This window comes from Phacochoerus africanus, chromosome 4, assembly GCF_016906955.1.
Source record: "Phacochoerus africanus isolate WHEZ1 chromosome 4, ROS_Pafr_v1, whole genome shotgun sequence".
In the NCBI taxonomy this organism is placed as follows: domain Eukaryota; kingdom Metazoa; phylum Chordata; class Mammalia; order Artiodactyla; family Suidae; genus Phacochoerus; species Phacochoerus africanus.
Genome location: NC_062547.1, coordinates 62,079,594 through 62,102,328, shown reverse-complemented (window position 1 = coordinate 62,102,328; position 22,735 = coordinate 62,079,594). Strand labels below are relative to the sequence as shown.

At 46.6% G+C, this 22,735-nt stretch overlaps 1 protein-coding gene across 1 annotated transcript in view; it reads left to right on the top strand.

Annotated features, from left to right (window-relative positions):
• The window catches only part of NWD1 (NACHT and WD repeat domain containing 1), a 97,000-nt gene that overhangs the window by 18,650 nt on the left and 55,615 nt on the right, over nucleotides 1-22,735 (top strand). Inside the window, 6 exon segments of the mRNA XM_047774372.1 lie at nucleotides 1,269-1,492; nucleotides 1,494-2,542; nucleotides 15,400-15,603; nucleotides 17,211-17,370; nucleotides 19,378-19,495; nucleotides 20,187-20,345. Of these exon segments, the coding sequence (XP_047630328.1) occupies nucleotides 1,269-1,492; nucleotides 1,494-2,542; nucleotides 15,400-15,603; nucleotides 17,211-17,370; nucleotides 19,378-19,495; nucleotides 20,187-20,345 (1,914 nt within the window).

The window sequence follows — 22,735 nt, the reverse complement described above, 5'->3', positions numbered from 1 at the left end:
TAACCTCTTAAGATTAGCTTTGGTCCTTTAGCATCATGTGCTCAGCTTTTCATAAGCGTTATTCCACAGAAAACCTTCACAACAGTCCTTTTGAGATTCTGCTAGTATGCTTATGTTAAAGGGAGGAAACAGAGACTCAGAGAGTTGCCATGATTCGCCCAAGGTCACACAGCCTGTTGGTGGTCTTTCTGAAGACCATTGGTTCATGCCAAAATATGTCCAGAAAGGATCCTATTTTGGGACCATTAGTTGCCCTTATCTCTGATCTCCATTCATGCGGCTGAGGGCTACGTGGGGGTCATCTAAGGAGAACTTTTATGTGGCTCTTGTCTTTGGCTCTGAGACAGAGTCCTGTCTCCTAGGGCCTGACTTGCTCAGCTGCAGAGAGCTGGGAGCCTCTTCTGAGCCCAGGGCAGCTTCAAAAATAACTCCTCATTTGACTGCTATTTCAAAACAAAGGCCTCCAAGGAGAAGTCGGTGTGAGCTCTTGGCTCTGGAAAATACAGGTCCTCAGGGAAGCTGCTGCATGCTCTGGAACAGGGGTCAGGAAACCATGGCCCCAGAGCCAAATCATTCCACCACCTGCTTTTGTAAATAAAGTTTTATTGGAACACACTCAAGCACATTAGTTTGCATGTTGTCTCTTGCATAGCATGAAATTAACTATTTTGGGATGTACAATTCTGGGCATACAAATATGTGTTTGAGCTTCTGTTTTTAGTTCTTTTGGGTCCGTATCCAGGAGCAGAATTGCTGGGTCCTATAGTAACACCATGTTGAGTTTGATGGTATTGTTTTATGATGGGGCTGCTTTATACACACAGTCTGTGTTGCCTACACCAAGGCTTCTTAGATTAATAATAGCTAAACCAATACTACTCTGAGTGTGGCCCCTAGATCCCCAGCCTCAGCATCACCTGGGAGCCTATTGGAAATATGAACCCATGGGCTCCATCCAGACATGTGTGATCAGGACTTCAGGAGGTGGGGCCCAGCCTTGTGGGTTTTGTGAGCCCCCAGGTGACTCTGGCAAGCTATTGTCCTCAAGTCAAACCTGGCCCCCTGTTTGTTTTTGTAAATAAAGTTTTATTACAGTACACTCAAGTGTATCCATTTGCATGTTGTCTATGGTTTTGCCAGGTGACTCTGGCACATGTTCATCTTGAGAACCAATGTTCCCCAGAATGTGTCTCCCAGGTGACCCCATTTGAGCCAGCTGATGAAGTAATGCTAATCACACTCTCTTCCCTTCTCCTCCACCTATGCAGTCATTGAGTGGGAAATAGAACGGGGCCTGCTGAGCTCAACAGATGGGGACCGGGGGGTGACTGTCTTCCTGAGAGAGATCCAGGACCTCAACAAACACATCTTGGAAGACTGTGCCCTCAAGATGGTAGACCGGCTCATGGACGGCTGCCTGGACACAGATGCCCAGAACCTCCTCAGCAGCCTCAAGGGGCGCATTGCCAACAAGCAGCCTGGAGTTCTCAAGGACCCACCACCTGACATGGAGTCGAGATCTGGTGAACCCCAAAAACAAGGCTCACGCCCGGTACCTGAAGGAGCTGGGGGAGCAGTTTGTGGCCAGGGCTAACTATCAGGTCCTCGAGCACCTCCGAGAGCTGGAGGTGGGCAGGCAGGAGTTGGCATGGCTCTACCAGGAGATCCGCCACCACCTAGGGCTCAGTGCTGAGGCCACCAGGACCTTCTGTGGGCGCCAGGAGCTACTGGCCCAGCTGGGGCAGCAGCTCAGGCTTAGTGACAGCCAGCCTCACCCGCCTCTGGTGCTCTTTGGACCCCCAGGCATTGGAAAGACCACTCTGATGTGCAAGCTTGCTGAGCGAATGCCAGGGCTGCTGGGCCGCAAGACAGTGACTGTTCTGCGCCTTCTAGGGACCTCACAGATGAGCTCCAATGCCCGAGGCCTGCTCCACAGCATCTGCTTCCAGGTGTGCCTGGCCTACGGACTGCCACTGCCCCCCGCCCAGGTCCTGGAGGCCCATGCCAGGGTGGTCCAGTTTTTCCACGCCCTCCTCCATACTGTCTCCTGCAGAAACTTCGAGTCTCTCGTGATCCTCCTGGATTCGGTGGATGAGGTGGACTCTGTCCACCGTGCTCGGAGGATTCCCTGGCTGCCTCCCAATTGCCCTCCTAGGGTCCACCTCGTCCTCTCAGCCTGCTCAGGACAGCAGGGGGTTTTAGACACCATGCAGAAGGTGCTCACAGATCCAGGGGCTTACTGGGAGGTGAAACCTCTCTCTGGAAACCAGGGACAAGAGATGATCCAGCTCCTGCTGGCAGCCTCAAGGAGGACGCTGAGCCCCATGCAGAGGGACCTGCTCTGGGCCAGCCTTCCGGAGTGTGGACACCCAGGGCGGCTGAGGCTGGCCTTTGAGGAGGCCAGGAAATGGGCCTCCTTCACTGTGCCAGCCCCTCTGGCCTCCACTTCTAGGGAAGCAACGCACCAGCTGTGTGCCCGTCTGGAGCAGACACACGGGCAGCTCCTGGTGGCCCGTGTGTTGGGCTACATTGTATCTTCCCGGTGAGTCTCTGTTGCTTTCACTCTTTTGTTTCAAATTGAGATCTGAAGGTGTGCATTCTTCTGCAAGGGTTGCTGTAACAAATCACAAACTGGGTGGCTTAGAACAGTGGAAGTTTATTCTTTCACCGTTTTGGAAGCCAGGTCTGAAATCAAGGTGTCAGCAGAACTATGCTCCCTCAGAAAGTGCCAAAGGAGAATCTGTTCTAGGCCTTTCTCTTAGTCCCTGCTGCTGCCAGCAGCCCTCCCTGTTCCTTGGCTTGTAGACACAACACTCCAATCTCTGCCTCCATCATCTCAGAGCCTTCTCCCCATGTGTCTCTCAAGCTGAATTTCCCTCTTCTTTTTTTTAGGGCCACACCTGCGTCATATGGAAGTTTCCAGGCTAGGGGTGGGGCCTACCCCTATGCTGAGGCCTAAGACACAGCATAGCAACTCAGGATCCTTAACCCACTCACTGAGGCCAGGGATTGAACCTGCATCCTCACTGACACTATGTCAGGTTCTTAACCCGCTGAGCTGCAATGGAAACTCCTGAATTTCCCTCTTCTTGGAAGGACATCACTCATTGATTTAGAGCCCCCTTCCATCTGGTATGACCTCATCTTAACTTGACTACTTCCCCAAAGCCTGGTTTCAAATGAGGTCACATTCGCAGGTTCCCTCTGGGCACAAATTTTGGGGAACACTATCCAACCTAGTGTAGTTCATATCATAAAGTTCACTCTTTTATTTTTCTACTTTGTTATTTTTTTGGCCACGCCCATGGCATGTGAAGTTCCTGGGCCAAGGATCAAACTTGTGCCACAGCAACAGCACTGGATCCTTAACCTGCTGCACTGCTAGGGAACTCCACAAGTTCACTCTTTTAAAGTGTTAACTTCAGGAGTTCCTGCCGCAGCTCAGTGGGTTAAGAGCCCAACAGAGTGTCCGTGGGATGAGGGTTCCATCCCTGGTCTCCCTAATGGGTTAAGGATCCAGTGTTGCCACAAGCTGCAGCATAAGTCGCGGATGTGGCTCAGATCTGGTGTTGCTGTGGCTGTGGTGTAGGCCAGCAGCTATAGTTCCAATTCCACCCCTACCCCGGGAACTTCTATATGCTGCAGGTACAGACATAAAAAGAATAAATAAATAAATAAATAAATAAATAAATAAGTGTATGCTTCAGCAGCATTTAGCACATCCGTGATGTGCTATCACTGTCCTCTAGGATGGTCCCTTACTCCACAAGCAGACCTCATCCCCATGAGCAGTCACTGCCTTCCCCCACCTCACCCCGTCCCCACTCCTGGCAGTCACTAATCTGCTTTCTGTGTCAATGCAATCTTCTAGGGTATTTCTTTGGCAAATGTTTTACTTAGAAATACTTTTAAATTATAGACTAGGAGTTCCCATTGTGGTACAGTGGAAATGAATCTAACTAGTATCCATGAGGATGCAAGTTTGATCCCTGGGTCAGGGATCCGGCTTTGCTGTGAGCTGTGGTGTAGGTTGCAGATTCAGCTCAGATCCTGTGTTACTGTGGCCATGGTGTAGGCTGGCAGCTGTAGCTCCAATTTGACCCTTAGCCAGGGAACCTCCATATGCTATGGGTGTGGCCCTAAAAAAAATTATAGACTAGAGGAAGAACTCCCATAGTGCAAAAATAGTACAAAGAACTCCCATATAGCAGAGTTTATCAGTCTTGGGCCATTGACATTTGGGGCCAGAACATTCTTTGCAGTGTGTGGGGCTGTGCTGGGCACTGTGGATGTTGAGCAGTATCGCTGGCCTCCACCCACTAGATGCTGGTAGTATCCCCCAGCTTGGACAACTGAAAATGTCTCAGGATATTGCCAAGTGTCCCCTGCAGGCAGACTAGGTCCTAATTGAGAAATACTGTCATATGCCCTCCTTCCACAATCACCAGTTTGCCACATTAGCTTTCTTTCTCCCTTCCTCTCCCTGTCTTTCTCTTTCTTATTTTTTCCTTCCTTCCTATCCATCCATCTATCAGTGTCTCTCTCTACATACACGCACATCCAATTTTTCTCTGAACCATTTGAGAATTCATTATAGGCATCGTTCCCATTTATCCTTAAGTACTTCACATATGTCCTGAGAAGGAGGGAAATCAGAATCCAACATCACCACAGGACACATAAAACTTAGGAAATGTGTCCTAGCTGCAGTAACATCTTTTTTTTTTTCTTTTTCTTTTTCAGGGCAGCACCCGCGGCATATGGAGGTTCCCAGGCTAGGTGTCTAATCAGAGCTGTAGCCGCTGGCCTGCTCCACAGCCACAGTAATTCCAGACCCAAGCTGCATCTGTGATCTACACCACAGCTCACAGCAATGCTGGATCCTTAACCCACTGAGCAAAGCTAGGGATCAAACCCACAACCTTATGGTTCCTAGTCGGATTCGTTAACCACTGAGCCACGACAGGAACTCCTTGGGTTTTGTTTTTGAATAAAGACTCTGATTCAACAGATCTGGGGGTGGGGCCTGGGATCTTGCCTTTCTCCCAAGCTCCCTGGTGCTGCTAATCCTCCTGGTCCAGGGACCATACCTGGAGAGGAGGGGAGTTAGTACAGGGTTGTTATTGAAAATGGGGTCTGGCTGCTCACCACCCTAAAGCCTATGAAGAGGTGAAGTTGGTAGAAAGGAAAGTTTGCTTTATTTCTGAGGCTGGCAGCCAGGGCCGGAGGTGGGTGGTGGTGGGTGGACTCATGTCCAAAGGCCAGCTCCTCACACCGGCAATCCATGGGCCAGAGCTTTTATAGGTGGAGGGAGGGGCTACTTGCAGAAACAGCACAGTCCACTCTGACAGCCCTCTTGAAGTTGGTCATGCAGTGGTCTGATCAGCTTCATCTCAGTTGTTTTAAGTACAGTTACTCTTCAGTTCCAGGGTCAGTTTGTTTCCATTTCTTTGAGGCCAGTTCTCCAAATTGTGGCAGCTGATGTTGTGGCTACAATCTGGTCATCGTGTAGTTAACTTCTTCCACGTGGTGGGGTTGTTAGTATCTACAAGACAGCTCATGGGACATGGCTCAGAATATTATCTATCGCCTTTGATGAGGAACTGAAGGTCTTTGACTTTATTTAATGAGTAAACTATTTATTTGTTCTTGTGTGGCTGTTTTCCTTTGCTTTTGCATTTTCTCACTTCTCTGATGAACTTCTTTGGCTAAAGGTTTTCTATGGACAAAAGACGGGCTGAGGACATGGGGGGAAGGACCATAGCATCCTGTTCTGTTTCAGTGTCTGTTGCTCCATCTGTGTTGGTTTGATGTCTCCTCGTGATGACATTCAGGTTAAACCTGGGTGATATTTGGCCCCTCTTGGGCACCATTTTCTTTCCCACTGTAACTTTGCAATGTTCCCATCTGTAATCAAAATCAATGTGTGGGGAGATCTCAGATAAGAACTTTTTATTTTATTTTTAAAATTTGTATTTAATTTTTATTCCTTATTTTTTGCTTTTTAGGGCTGTACCTGCAGCAGCATATGGAAGTTCCTAGGCTAGGGGTCAAATCAGAGCTACAGGTACTGGCCTACAGCACAGCCACAGCAACATGGGATCTGAGCCCTGTCTGTGACCTACACCACAGCTCATGGCAATGACAGATCCTTAACCCCCTGAGCAAGGCCAGAGATTGAACCTGCATCTTCATGGCTGCTAGTCAGGTTCTTAACCCACTGAGCCACAATGGGAACTCTCAGAAAAAAATCTTTTTAAAACAAACTTCTCTGAGGAATTGACCACAAGCATGGGTCTACCTTTAACTCTAGGCTTCATAGCATAAGAATCAGCAAAAAGCAAATAGGAAAATTCAATTCCAATGTATTTATAGAGTTTAAGGGAATGAATGTTTAAATGCAGTTGTTCAGCCTAGAAAAAAATCTCAGGGCTGCAAACTCCAATAAACCTGGGTCATGATAGTCAGAGATTCCAGGCATGGGTGGTGAGTCAGAAATAATGAGCAGGAGAGAAGATTGTATTCATTAGATGCACACAGCATCCCATGGGAGGGTGGGATGCAGGTCAATTAGCAGGCACACCAAGCAACAAAGCTTTGTCTTAAAGCAAATGGCAGTCAGAAGTCACTCATGCCCATCATCAGAAATGATGGAAGTACACTTTTGCCACTCCTCAGATTGGGGGGGTAGTTCTCTCTCTCTCTCTCTCTTTGGCTGCACCCATGGCCTGTGGAATTTCCCGGGCCAGGGATCAAACCTGTACCATGGCAGTGACAATGCTGGATCCTTAACTGCTAAGCTACCAGGGAACACCCAGTTTTCTCTTCTGGATCCTTATCTTTTGTCACAAATAGTCAAGGTGGCAGCGAACAGCCCAGTAAGGGTTTTCTGTTTGTTTGTTTCTTTACCAGGAACAGAAACCCATTCATGTTATCACATAAGAAATAAATGCTTTAAAAAAAGATAACAAAAAAAAAAAAGAAAAAAACAAAGAAATAAATGCTTTATGGAGTTCCCATTGTGGCTCAGCAGTTTAAGAACCTGACTAGTGCCCATGAGGATGCAGGTTCAACCCCCGGCCTCACTCATTGGTTAAGGATCTGGCATCGCCATAAGCTGCAACACAGGTCGAAGATGTGGCTTGGATCCCATGTTGCTGAGGTTGTGGTGTAGGTTGGCAGCTGCAGTTCCAATTTGACCCCTTGCCCAGGAACTTCTATATACCACAGGTGCAGCCCTAAAAAGAAAAGAAAAGAAAGGGCTTTATGCCACAGCCATGGGAGAAGCTCAGAGGATGTAGGGCTACCCTATAGTCAACTCCAGGGGGGTACACCAGATTTTATATCACACCCCAGATTTTGTGACTGGTGCCCCCAGAATGGAGGCCTGGCCTGGACTCTACAAGAGCACAGAGACAGACCAGAGAATGTTCTAGGATAAAAGGGGTGGGCCATCAGGACAACCTGATGATGTCTCCATGGAAGGTACTGTCAGGGGAACTGTAAAGCCACAAAAACAGTGAATCAGGGAAGTTTCTCATCCCCTCTTCCCTGGGTCCTGTCTGCACATTGGCTTCTGTTCTAGACTCTTCCTGTCTCCTCTATAAGTGTAGCTTGCCTGCCACAAGCTTCCATTGGCATCATGAGCTCCCATTTTGGAGCTCTGGTGTCATCCTACTGATTCCTTCTTGAGTCCTGGTTGTAAAATCCAGGGAGATAGACATAAGTTGGCCTTCCTGACCCAATGTCTGGTTCAATTAGTAAAGCTGGGGGCCTCCTGGGGTGGAGGACCACCCCTCCTCCTCCAGGGTCTGGCTGGGGAGGCAGTTTATGGAGTATGACTTTAGGGGAGGTGATTCGGGTACTTCCTGTTGCATGAAAATATGTATGTTTTACATGGAGTCAGCTAATGGTTGAGAGAGATCTGAGAGCTAAGGGTTCTTAGCCAGGAAGGTTCTGTGTCCCCAGATAGAAACTTAACAATGGAGACATTTTGGTTGTCATGACTGGGTGATAGGGTGCTACTGGGATCCAGTGGGTGGAGACCAAGCATGCTGCTCAACATCCTACAGTGCACAGGATAGACCCCTCCCCAAGGGTGACCGTACCCCAAATGTCAGTAGTGAGGAGAATGAGAAGCCCTGCCTTAGTATGAGGGAGACCCTATCTGGCTATCGCTCTATCATCTATTATAATGTCTATCTATCCATCCATCTATCCATCCATCCAACCATCCATCCATCCATTCATCTATTTATATACCTATATCTATCTGTCTATAATCTATCCTGTCTGTCTGCCCATCCTTCCATCTATATCTGTCTATAAACTATCATCTATCTATCTGTCTATCCATCTATCTAATTACCTATTACTTATTTATCTATCAGTCTATTATCTACCTGCTTGTCCATCTATCTATCCATTAATCATGCTACTGACGTCTAGTGGGTAGAGGCCAGGGATGCTGCTAAACATTCTATGAAGTACAGGACAATCCCCATGACAAGGACTGATCCAACCCTTATTGTTAACAGTGGGAGGCTGAGAAATGCTGTGCTAAGCATTCATTATGGCCTCTCTAAGCCCCCTCTGTTCAGAGGGGGTGACTGGGAGAGAAGATCAGCTCTGTACTGCCGCTGGAAAGCTTGATGAGATCATGCTTGCAAAGGTACACCAATGGACAAAGCCCTTCACCCACAATCAAAGGCAGAGCTGTGTGACCTCACATGAAGGGCCTGGTCTGCAATGCAGGGAAAGTGGGTCCCATGTGGATCCCGTCAAGGAGGTGTCTTTGGGGATGGAAAAGGGCTCTCAACTTAATGGTTCAGCTGTGACTGTGGACATGTCCCCCAGTCTCTCTAGCATTGTTCAATAGAACATTGGCAATGAGGGCAGTGCTCTGTATCTCATTGTCCAATGTGGGAACTACAAGCCACACGTGGCAATTGAGCATTTGAAAGGCAGCTTATGCAACCCAGCAGCAGGGTTTTAAGTTTTATTCATTTTTTAAATGAGTTTAAATGCCCATGTGTGGCTGGGGATGACTATATTGGACATCCTAGTTCTAGACTTGATGAGAGACAAAATTTTCAAGAGCATGGGTAGAATTGAATTCCTCTTCCCCTGGCCATTCAGGGACATGAATACACAAACCTCAGTGTCTCCATCTGATAAATGGAGGAACACTCTCTGCCCTGCCTCCCTCTAGCTGAATTTGGAGACTCAGCTGCAAACTTGGATGAGGAGGTACAAAGAGGGGCAGGTCCTTGATTGCAGTGAGCAGCTTTGGGGATGACAGGAAAATGGCACCCACCCAGGATTGTTCACAGGTCTTCACCTGCTCTTATGTCCCTTCTGCGTCTCCTGCCCCCTATGTTAGACTCTTGCTATTGAAGAAAGACCAGGTTGAGGCACGCCCCCAGACAGGGAGTTGTCAGTATTAACTGCAGATTGTAAGAAGTATGATCCTATTTGTGTAGCCTGTCCAAAAATGGCAAATCTACAGAGACAAAAAAGAGACTGTTGGTTGCCAGGGGCTGAGGTGGGATGGGGGTGTGTTGCAAACAAGATGGTAGCTCATGACTGTGTCTAGCAAAGACTCTGGCCCCCAAACTTACTCTCATCCAGAGTTCCCCATTTTTAGTAATGAGTTTGCCTTTTGTATAACCAGGAGTCATGCCTGTTCCCTCTCCTTCCACACCCCTCCTCCCTCTATAATCAGCAAGTCCTCTCAGGTCTGCCTCCAAAACACCCTGAACCAATGACTCTTTCTATCTCTTCCATCCCTATCTTATCCTGGGCCATTCCTGTCTCCCCCTGAACAAGGTCCCCAGCCCCTCACTTGTCTCCATGACTCTGTGTTTATTCCCCAACAAGCCCCTTCCCCAGAGAGGCAAGAATGAGAAATTTCCTCCCTCCCTCCCTTCCTTCCTCCATCCCTCCCTGTATGTTTTTCTTTTTCTATCTTTTCTTTCTTTCTTTCCTTCTTTCTTTCTTTCTTTCTTTCTTTCTTTCTTTCTTTCTTTCTTTCTTTCTTTCTATGAGGGAGGTGCCTGGATTCTATTTCCGTTTTGCGTCATTCCTTCCTTCCTTCCTTTCCTTCCTTCCTTCCTTTCTTCCTTTCTTCCTTTCTTCCTTCCTTCCTTCCTTCCTTCCTTCCTTCCTTCCTTCCTTTCTTCCTTTCTTTTTCCTTTCTTCCTTCTTTCTTCCTTTCTTTCCTTCCTTTCTCTCTCTCCCCCTCCCTCCCTTCCTTACTTTATTTTTTTTCTTTTTCTTTTTGCTTTTTAGGGCCACACCTGCAGCATAGAGAAGTTCCCAGGCTAGGGGTCAAATCAGAGCTGTATCTGCTAGCCACAGCCACAGCAATGCAGGATCTGAGCCACATCTGTGACCTATACCACAGCTCACAGCAGCACCAGATCCTTAACCCACTGAGCAAGGCTGGGGATTGAACCTGCATCCTCATGGATACTAGTTGGGTTCTTTTTTTTTTTTTTTTTTTTTGTCTTTTTGCTATTTCTTTGGGTCGCTCCCGTGGCATATGGAGGTTCCCAGGCTAGGGGTCGAATCGGAGCTGCAGCTCCTGGCCTACACCAGAGCCACCGCAACGCGGGATCCGAGCCGAGCCGCGTCTGCAACCTACACCACAGCTCACGGCAACGCCGGATCGTTAACCCACTGAGCAAGGGCAGGGGTCGAACCCGCGACCTCATGGTTCCTAGTCGGATTCGTTAACCACTGCGCCACAACGGGAACTCCCCTAGTCGAGTTCTTAACTTACTAAGCCACAATGGGAACTCCCAAGAAAAAATTTTAAATAAACCTTTATTTGGGAATAATTTGGGGTTTTGTTTTTTGTTTGTTTGTTTGTTTGTTTTTTGTTTTGGCCATGCCCAAGGAAGTTCTCAGGCCAGGGATCAAACCCATGCCACAGCAGTGACAACTCCAGATCCTTAACTCACTAGGCCACCAGAACTCTGGGAATAATTTTATATTGACATAGGAGACACAAAGGTAGAACAGAGTTCCCATTGACCCTTCCCCTAGCTTCCCCCTATGTTCACATCCAACATAACTACCACATCATTGTCAAGATCAGGACATCAACATTGGTACCTGACTATGAACTCAACTCCAGACTTGATTTAGATTTCACTAGTTATTATCACTGGACCTGGAAGCAATTCAGGATTCCTCATTGCATTTAGCAGAGTGATATTATTTAATTGAAATGAAATTCACATACATAATATTAAAATTTTAACATGCTACAATTCAGTGACATTAGTACATTCACAGTGTGGTGCAACCATCCCGTCTATCTTTTTTTTTAAATTTTTAAAAATTTTTGTTTAATAGTTATTTTCCAATACAATTTTTTTTCTACCATACAGTATGGTGACCCAGTTACACATACATGTACACATTCTATTTTTGCACATTATCATGCTCCATCATAAGTGCCTAGACATAGTTCCCGGGGCTACACAGCAGGATCTCATTGCTAATCCATTCCAAAGGCAATAGTTTAACCCTATTAACCCCAAGCTCCCCAACAACCCCACTCCCTCCTCCTCACCCTTGGCAACCACAAGTCTATTCTGCAAGTCCATGATTTTCTTTTCTGTGGAAAGGTTCATTTGTGCCTTATATTAGATTCCAGATATAAGTGATATCATATGATATTTGTCTTTCTCTTTCTGACTTACTTCACTCAGTATGAGTCTCTAGTTCCATCCATGTGGCTGCAAATGGCATTATTTCATTCTTTTTTATGGCTGAGTAGTATTCCATTGTGTATATATATATATATATATATATATATATATATACCACATCTTCCTAATCCAATAGTTTGTCAATGGACATTTGGGTTGTTTCCATGTCTTGGTTATTGTGAAGAGCTGCAATGAACGTGCAGGTGCATGTGTCTTTTTTAAGGAAAGTTTTGTCCGGATATAAGCCCAAGAGTGGATTGCTGGGTCATATGGTAGTTCTATGTATAGATTTCTAAGGTATCTCCATACTGATCTCCACAGTGGTTGTACTAGATTACAAACAGTGCAGGAGGGTTCCCTTTTCTCCACAACCCCTCCAGCATTTGTTATTTGTGGACTTATTAATGATGGCCATTCTGACTGGTGTGAGGTGTTATCTCGTGGTAGTTTTGATTTGCATTTCTCTAGTAATCAGGGATATTGAGCATTTTTTCATGTGCTTGTTGGCCATCTGTATATCTTCCTTGGAATCCCCTCTATCTTAGTTCCAGGACATTTCCATAATTTCTGAAAGGAGATTCTTTCCCCATTAGCAGTCCCTCCCATCCCTCCTTCCCCAGCATCTGACAACCAGGAATCTATTTTCTATCTCTATAGATTCTGCTCTGGTCATTTCATGTAAACGAGATCATACAATATGCAGTCTTTCGTGACTGGTTTCTTCCACTCAGTATTTCCTCAAGGTTTATTCATGTTGCAGTGTGTATCAGTATTTTGCTCCTGTTAATGTCAAATAGTACTTCATCATATGGATACACCCTGTCTTAGTCCATGTTTGCTGCTATAACAAAAATACCATAAGGCCTTATGAATGATCCATTTCTTACACTTCTGGAGGCTGGGAAGTCTAAGATTAAGGCACCAGTAGATTTAGTTTCTGGTGAGAGCCTGCCTCCTGGCTCATATACAGTCATTTTTTACTAGAACTTCACAGGCAGAATGGACAAGGAGCATCCTGAGGTCTCTCACAAGGGCACTTATCCCATTTCTGTGGGCTCCACCCCATGACCTAATCATCTCCCAAAGGTCCCCCCTCCTAATACCATCACCTTGGGTATTAGAACTTCAACATATAAACTTGGGGGAGATGCCTATATTCAGTCCATAGCAACCACATTTTTTTTATCTCATTCATCTGTTGATGGACATTTGGTTTGTTTCCACCCTTTGACAATGGTGACTAGTTCTGCTCTGAACATGAGTCTCTAAGTTCTAGTGTGAACACCTGTCTAGAATGAGATTTTAAGTTTCTGCCCTGATTAAACCCTTCCAGTGATTTCCCATTGCTTTTAGAAAAGAATCCAAACTCCTTACCGAGGTCTGCTGGATCTGGCTATTTCCTATCCCCCTGCCTGGAGCAGCCTGGCCCTAGATCTTCTCACACTGGCTCCTTCTTTCCTGCACAGTGCCAATTCCAGTGGCATCTTTTCAGAGGGACCAAGTTGCTCTGAGCACCATTTCCCCCCTGCGCCACACCTTGTCACTTTCCTTCATGTGACATGGTTGATCTTCTTCCTACCCATTGGTGTTACTGAACCTCTATGTGATTTTTTTCCTGTCTTTTCCTATCTAGCTCTCTGTGCCAGAAGATAAGCTTCATAGGTGTCTAGCTCTTTGTCCTCCAGGGGTCAGCACAGAGATGACCCTCTGTGAATAGTAGTTAAGCAAACATGCCAATACTTGACTGATGTCAGTGACCTTCCAGGATGCAGCCATCTGCTTCCCTGAGAATGAACACATTAGCCTGGCTTCTGCCCAGAGAGCCTTCTGATGCCAGAGAAGCATGGAGCTGTTTTTCCCTGGACTACCCATGTCAAATGCTGCTAGGATGTGCCAGTTTGATCAGGTGGACAAGCCATAGTGCTTGAAACTACAAGGAGAGGATCCAAGTCTATGTTGTACTGAGGGTGTATTGAAGGGTAAGAAAGAAGATTCTGTTCTGAAGTAGGAATTTTTTTAAATGGCCACACCAACGACCTATGGAAGTTCCTGGGCCAGGGATTGAATCCATGCTACCACTGCAACCTACATTGCAGCTGTGGCAACACTGGATCCTTCAACCCATTTTGACAGACTGTGGATTGAACCCACACCTCCACAGTGACCTGAGCCACTGCAGTTGGATTTCTTTTCTTTTTTTCTTTTTTTTTCCTTTTTTAGGGCCATACCTGCAGCATATGGAGGTTCTCAGGCTAGAGGTTGAATCGGAGGTGCAGCTGTTAACCTACGCCACAGTCATGGCAATGCAGGATCTGAGCCTCATCTGTAACCTACATCATAGCTCACGGAAACACCAGACCTTTAACCCACTGAATGAGGCCAGGGATTGAACACTCATCCTCATGGATTCTAGTCAGGTTCATAACCCACTGAGCCACAATGGGAACTCCTGCAGTTGGATTCTTAACCCACTATACCGTGGTAGGAACTCCATGAAATAGGAAATTTTTGAGGAAACACAGGACCACACTTTGATGCTATCAAGTATACCTTAATGGTATGGCTCCCAGGAATTCTGGTTTGGAAAGACCTGTCAAGAGGAGAAAAGCAGGTTAGGGAGATGGCCTGGCTGCCCTAAAGAGGGAAATGTGGAGAACACCACCAATGACATAGAAATGATTGTCAAGGATGAGACAACCTTAGTGGAAGAGGTCTCAGAGAATGCTAATGTTAATATCCACCTTGCTGGGCAGCAGAAAATTCCAAGTGAGCAGGTATTCTATATATATGATGAATGTGGCAAGTGTTTGATTTTGTTTTGATCGAAATGAAGACTTTGATCAATATCAGAGAATTAAACACATATGCACATGGTGTTTGTACTCCCTGTATGCAGAAGTCAGACTTCCTCTCTCCCTGGGGCTGCAGTAAACTCTGATTTTTCTCCAATGCCAAGGAAATTTGCAGGCAAGTCTTGCAGTATTTCCAGTCAAATGCTCACAGGTATTACAAAGTCTATTCAAGGCTTGTTCAAAATGTCAATGCTTATCCTGTTTAATGCTACTTCCTAGAGTTCTCTGATGGTCTAGCAGTTAAGGATCCAGCATTGTCACTGCCGTGACATGGGTTTGATTCCTAGCTTAGGAACTTCTGCATGCCACGGGTGCAACCAAAGAAAAAAGGGGGGGGGGAATCCCCCTCTGGCACAACAGGTTGAAGGATCAAGCATTACCACAGCTGCAGCTCAGATCTGATTCCTGGCCCAGGAACTCCATATGCCAAAGGGCAGCAAATAAAGGGGGGGGGGAGTCACTTTCTTTCCAAGGCAAAGAAACAGTGTAGGCACAGGGGAACAGTTGGTTTTCGCATTATTTTCCTAGGTTCTCTCTCCCTCTTTATGTCACCCAACTTGTCTGAGATCTGGAAAGAGACAATTCAGGGTTTTGTAGTTGTGTATGAGAAGAGAAGATCAGGAAACATTCTATTGGATGGGTACAACTGTAACTGGATGTTGGTAGAGCTGGGCATGGGCACTGTCCAAATGCCCATCCCCATGGTGAACACTTTGGTGGCATGCAGGATGCCATAGAGCTGGCCACATCCACCCCTCCCATGGCTTCTGTGTCTTTCAAATGCAGGAGACACAGGTGTGTTCCAATGCCCGTCCCACCCCCTGCAGGCATGGGCTCTCGGAGGCAGAGCTGAAGGATGTCCTGTCCTTGGATGATGAGGTTCTGCAGGCTGTGTACCAGGACTGGACCCCGCCCAGCAGGGAGCTGCTGCGTTTCCCACCCCTGCTGTGGGTGAGGCTTCGTCGAGATCTGGGTATCTGCTTGGCCAGGCGGCCAGTGGATGGCTTCTTGCTCCTGGCCATCGCTCACAGGTGGGTCAAGTGTGTTGGTGACGCAATTTGGGTGGTACCCTAAGAGTGAGGACTCACTGACCAGGCTCCTCCTTGTTCCAAATCCTTCTTTGCTCCCCATTCCCAGGGAATCAATCCACTTAGAGCAGCCTTCAAGTGTCTCTCTACACCACCAGCTCTAACACAACTAACTTGTTTTTTAAATTGACGAGAAATTAACATCACATAAAATTCATCATTTGAAAACAAACAATTCAGTGGCATTGAGCATATCTACATGTGGTACAACTATCACCTCTATCTACTTCCAGAAACTTCTCATCACCCTAAAAGGAAACTCCAGCCCTATGAGCAATCCTTCCCCCTCCCCCAGACCTTGGCAACCATAGATCTGCTTTCTGTCTCTATGGATCTGCCTATTCCGGACATTTCATACAGATGGGATCACACACATTGTGGTCTTTGGGGTCTGGCTTATTTCAGCATAATATTCATGATTCATCCACATCATACCATGTATCAAGGCTTCATTCCTTTTCATGGCTGAATAATATTCCACTGTGTGGATGGACCACATTTAGTTTATTCGTTCATCCATTGATGGATACATGGGCTGTCTCTACATTTTGGTGATTGTGACCAGTGCTATGAATATTTGTGTATAAGTTTTTGTTTGAACACCTATTTTCCCATTCTTTGGGGTATATAACCAGGAAGTGAAATTGCTGTCATCAGGTAACTTACTTTATGTTGTTTGTGGCCACCCCAAGGCATATGGAGTTCCCAGGTCAGGGATCAGATCCAAGCCATAGCTGTGACCTATGCTGTAGCTCCAGCAACCCTGGATCCTTGACCCACTGTGCCCGGCCAGGGATCAAACCTGCATCCTGGCACTTCAGAAATGCCACTGATCCTGTTGCACCACAGTGGAACTCCAAATGTTCCTTTTTAAAAAATTGAAGTGCGGGAGTTCCCGTCGTGGCGCAGTGGTTAACGAATCCGACTAGGAACCATGAGGTTGTGGGTTCGGTCCCTGCCCTTGCTCAGTGGGTTAACGATCCGGCGTTGCCGTGAGCTGTGGTGTAGGTTGCAGACGCGGCTCGGATCCTGCGTTGCTGTGGCTCTGGCGTAGGCTGGTGGCTATAGCTCCGATTCGAACCCTAGCCTGGGAACCTCCATATGCCGCGGAAGCGGCCCAAAGAAATAGCAAAAAGACAAAAAAAAAAAATTGAAGTATAGTTGATTTATAATGTTGTGTTGGTTTCAAGTGTACAGCAAAGAGCTTGTGTTATCTATACAGGAATATGTATATCTATTCTTTATCTGTTTCTTTTCTATTGTAGGTTATTGCAAGATATTTTGAGTATAGTTCTCTGTGCTCTATAGTAGGTCCTTGTTGTTTACTAATTGTTCCTTTTAAATATTTATTTAGGGAAATAAAAGTAAGATGGGCCGATTTAGAGATAACTAGGAGGCGACGAGTAGTATAGATAGTCAGCTGAACCAGCCAGCATCTGGAAGGCGGTTTAGGTTGGACCTGCCTTGGGGAACTGCCTCCTGGAAGGCCAGTGGCCACCTCGGAGCTGGCGCACTGCCCAGGCCCATCAGCCCATGTCCCCTCTCTGCAGACAGCTGGCCGAGGTGGTCCAAGAGCGCTACCTGTCTGGGCCCGAGAAAGCCAAGAGTCACGGAGTCTTGGCTGACTTCTTCTCAGGGGCCTGGAGCCAGGGCACCAAGAAGCTCATCACCCTGCCACTCGTGGGAAAACCTCTGAACCTGGACCGCAAGGTGAGCTGTCCAGAGAGAGACCCTGCCCGCCACTCACAGCCTCCATGCAGTGCTCGCAAGGCAGAGACTGCCTGGCTAGGACCCCATGCCTCCTTCCTTCGCTCATTTCCATCCTCCGGATTGCCTTCCCTTCTCTTCCCACAGAGAGTGCCACGTCCCCTCAGCCCCTGAACATTACTTGGGGGGTGGGGAGCAGCAGATGAGGAATATATATGCCCCCACAACTTTCCAGGGAAGAAAACAAAACCACGTGATTCAGAAGCATATCCTAAAGTCCGGCCGCCCAGAGTTTTAATTTGCTACACTCTGGTTCTTCCTGAGACACACTAGCTTCCTCCCCGCTTTGTGTGTGTGTTGGGTGTAGGGATTTAACTTTTTCCTTTGTGAATTTCCAGCACAACCCCATCCCCAGTTGTGAGTTCCCCCATAGCATTGCTCCTTTGAAAAATAACACTTTTTTTGTTTTCCACTTAGGAGAGGAATGTGTGATTGTTAGGGAACACAGAGAGGATCAAACAGTAAAATCAAAACTACCCACAATTCCCCTAGTCTTGGGGAGATCTGCTCCCACACTCCCCTTCCTGAGGCCAGGGGGTTACTCTTCACACATTTCCTTCCAGTCTTTCTTTTGTGCCCTGGAGCTCTAAGACTTGGCATCCTTAGCTTGCAAGTCACACCCTTGAGTTTGTTGATTTTGGTGGGGGGTTGGGTTTTATTTTTTTTTGTTTTGTTTTCCTCTCAAACCCCTCAAGGCTCAGCTCAAATGCCTCTTCCTTCAGGAAGCCTTCTGTGATTTCCTCCCTTTTTGATTACTTGTTCTTTACTCTATGCTCCCTTCACTCTAAGGCAGAAGTCACACTTAAAAAGGAAAAAGCTTTTCATTTCAGGGAGTTCCTGCTATAGTGCAGTGGGTTAAGAATCAACTGCAGCAGCTCAGGTCACCTGAGAGGCTCAGGTTCAATCACCGTCACAATGGGTTAAAAGATCTGGCATTGCCACAGCTGCAGTGTAGGTCACAACTGCAGTTTGGACCCAATCCCTGGCCCAGGAGCTTCCATATGCTGTGGGTGTAGCCATTAAAAACAAATAAACAGGAGTTCCCGTCATGGCTCAGTGGTTAACGAATCTGACTAGGAACGATGAGGTTGTGGGTTCAATCCCTGGCCTCACTCAGTGGGTTAAGGATCCGGCATTGCTGTAGCTGTGGTGAAGGCCAGCAGCCACAGCTCTGATTCGACCCCTAGCCTGGGAACCTCCATATGCTTTGAGTGTGGCCCTAAAAAGCAAAACAAACAAACAAAAAACAAATTAAAAAAAAAAACCCTTTTAGTTTCAAAATCATTTTAGATTTACAGATGAGTTGCCATGAGTGTATGGAGAGTTCCCTCAGACACTTCCCTTAGTTCCGCCTGATGTTAGCATCTTCCATAACCATAGCAACATCTTCCATAACAACAAGGAAATACCCTTTTTTTATTTTTCCTTTTTCCTTTTAGGGCTGCACCCATGGCATATGGAAGTTCCCAGGCTAGGAGTGCAGCTGTCAGCCCTCACCACAGCCACAGCAATGCCACATACTTAACCTACTGAGCAAGACCAGGGATTGAACCCACATCTCTATGGATACTAGTCAGGTTCTTAACTTGCTGAGGCACAATAGGAATTCCTCCACTGTGTCTTATAATTCAGCCTTTCCCAAACTCTCATCCCGCTCTCTCCCACCTCTGGGTCTTTGCACATGCTGTCCCCTGGCTCTGAAATGCCATTGTTTCTGACATATTTCAACAGACAGACTCCTACTTATCCTGTGAGGCCTGGCTTCTACGCCCCCTCGGATTTCCTGAGCCCCAAATGCCTCCGGTCCCAGGCCAGCTTGTGTGTGGGCATCTCTGTCTGGAATTGTGTCCCCCCACCCCAGCATCACCAGATGCCCAGCCTGGCTCATGTTTGTGGCATGAATGTGTGAGCTTGGGTTGGCCTGGCTCCCAGCCCCCTCCTCCTCTGCAGGTGGCCCCTCAGCCCCTGTGGTTCTCAGATGCAGTTGCGAACCTGCGGAAGCTGAAGGAATTACCCTATCACCTGCTCCACTCGGGCCGCATTGAGGAGCTGAAGCAGGAGGTGCTGGGTAAGGGCCATGCCCCTCTTGGAGGGGGTTGAGCGGGTCCCCGAACTTCTGCTGTGCTCCCCCCTTCTGGAGCCTGACAAAGGGGAAGGTCAAAATCCTCAAAATCCTTGCCTCCTCTTAAGGCGCTGGTTCTCAACAGGGGTGGATCTGCACCACCTTCCCCACCCCCACGCCCAGGACACTAGGTGATGTCTGTAGGTATTTTGGTTGTCACAAGAGGGGGAGGGGGTGCTGCTGGTGTGTAGGGCTAGTTGATAGTGCAGAGGGTGAGAAACTCCACCTTCAAAAGGGAGAGATACTCTCTGTCTGTCTGTCTGTCTGTCTATCTATCTATCTCTCCATCCATCTATCTCTCCATCCATCCATCCATCTCTCCATCCATCCATTCATCCATCTATTCATTCCTATGATTTTCAACTGGATGTGATTCTGCTTCCCAAGGGACACTTGGCAATGTTCATGGTTTTGATGATAATGACTGAGGCAGTGTTACTGGCATCTGATGGGTGGAGACCAGGGACACTGCTCAACACCCTGCACAATGGCTCCACCGCAGAGTATGACCCGGCCCCAAATGTCAGCAGTGTGAGAGTCCCCAGGAGAAGTGGGGAGGTGAGAACCCCCTGACCTCCAGAATGAACTGGAAGGAGATGCATGCTCCCAATAGCTAATCTCCATCTTCTCCCCACAGGTAGTATGAACTGGATTTCCTGCCGGGGCATCTCAGGGGGCATCGAGGGCGTGTTGGATGACTTTGACCTGTGTGCCCCTCACGTGGACTGTTCTGAGGTCAGCCTGGTCTGGGAAGCCCTCCAGCTGTGCCGCCCAGCTGTGGAGCTCCAAGGCATGGGTGAGTTGGGTTGGGGGGTGGGAAGGTGGTCCACCATGCACTGACTGCTAGAAGTCCACTCTTCTCACTGAGCTGCCAGCTGGATTTGTATTAATTCCCACCCCTTTCCAGTCTACACCTGTGGGTTTTCTCCCAGCTCTAGCTTCTGGAATTCTGAATTGAACCTGGGAGAGCTTAGGAGTGAAAACTACCAAGCCCGTGCCTGTCCCCTCACATTGGCCTGGCACCTTATTCTAGAAAGGGCTACCTAGGAAATATTTCAGGCAAAATCAGGGAAATTATGTTGACACTTAATGTAACAACAGAAAACACGTTCCTACATTTTTTTTTTTTTAATTGGCTGCACTTGTGGCATATGGAAGTTCCTGGGCCAGAGATTGAATCTGTGTCATAGCTGCGGCAATGCTGGATCTTTTAACCCACTGCACTAGGCCAGGGATCAAACCTGCACATTTGTAGGGACCTGAGCCATTGCAATTGGATTCTTTTTTTTTTTCATTTTTTTAAAGCTTTATTTAAACATAATTGATTTACGAGGTCGTGATAATTTCTGCTGTGCAACAAAGTGATTCAGTTATATGTATATATACATCCATTCTCTTTCAGATTTTTTTCCCACATAGATCATTGGGCAGAGTTCTCTGTGCTGTACGCCAAATTCCTGTTGGCCAATCATTCCATATACCCCAGTGTGCATATGCCAGTTCCAAACCCCCAGTCCATCCCTCCCTGCCCAACCTGTCCCGTTTGGTAACTATTAAGTTATTCAAAGTCTGTGAGTCTGTTTCTGTTCTGCAAATAAGATCATTTGTATCTTTTTTTTAGATTCAGCATATAAGGGAGATCATATGATATTTGTCTTTCACTGTCTAACTTCACTTAGTATGATAATTTCTAGGTTTATCCATGTTGCTACAAATAGCATTATTTCATTCTTTTTGCAGCTGAGTAATATTCCATTGCATATATGTATCACATCTTCTTTATCCACTCCTCTGTTGGTAGACACTTAGGTTGCTTCCGTGTCTTGGCTATTGTAAATAGTGCTGTAATGAACATTAGGATGCATGCATCTTTTCAAATTATGATTTTCTCCAGATAGAGGCCCAGGAATGGGATTGCTGGATCATATGGTAGTTCTATTTTTGGCTTTTTTGAGGAAAGTCAATACTGTTTTCCATATTGGTTGCACCAATTTACATTCCCACCAACAGTGTAGGGAGGACCCCCCCCCCCACCGCACCCTCTGAGCACTTATTGTTTGTAGTCTTTTGGATAATGGCCATTTTCTGGCTGGTGTAAGGTGGTACCTCATTGTAGTTTTGGTTGGAATTTCTGTAATAATTAGCAATGTTAATGTGTTTTTTGAGCATCTTTTCATGTGTTTCCTGGCCATCTGTATGTTTTCTTTGGAGAAATGTCTATTTAGATCTTTTGCCCATTTTTTTTAAAGCTCAATGAATTTTATTATATTTATAGCTGTACAACCATCATCACAACCCAATTTTACAATTCTTTTTTTTTCCCCTTTTGTCTTTTTAGGGCTACACCCATGGCACATGGAGGTTTCCAGGCTAGGGTTCCAATCAGAGCTGTGGCTGCTGGCCTACACCAGAGCCACAGCAAACTCGGGATCCGAGCCTCATCTGCAACCTACACCACAGCTCATGGCAACACTGGATCCTTAACCCACTGAGCAAGGCCAGGGATCGAACCCGCAACCTCGTGGTTCCTAGTCGGATTTGTTAACCACTGAGGCACGATGGGAACTCCTGCATTAAGTGGTCTAGAATTTCTTTGTGATGTATTTGCAACAGAATTTTGTAACCTTAAGTTTAGGAAAAAACAACTAACCCCAAATAATGTCAGTATAGTATAAGATTCTGAAAATCTTAATAAGGTTAATAAGGATTTACCTCCTCTTTCTGAAAAAGTGGATTTTTAACTCTTGCTGATAAGACCATATTTCAATTATCCTTATGAATTTGGATCTAATAACAGAAAAGATACTTATTAAAATACTGTCTTGGAATAGAGATTATAAATGAGGAAATGGAATGCTTGCATTCCTTTAAAAAAAATGAAAATCAAGAGTTCCTGTTGTGGTGCAGCAGAAACAAATCTGGCTAGAAACCATGAGATTTCGGGTTTGATCCTGGCTTCGCTCAGTGGGTTAAGAATCTGGGGTTGCTGTAAGCTATGGTGTAGGTTGCAGACACAGCTCGGATCCCATGTTGCTGTGGCTGTGGTGTCGGCCAGCAGCTGTAGCTCGGATTCAGCCCCTAGCCTGGGAACCTCTATGTGCCATGGGTGCGGCCCTAAGAAGCAAAAGAAAGAAAGACAGACAGACAGAAAGAAAGAAAGGAAGGAAGGAAAAAAATCATATCAAA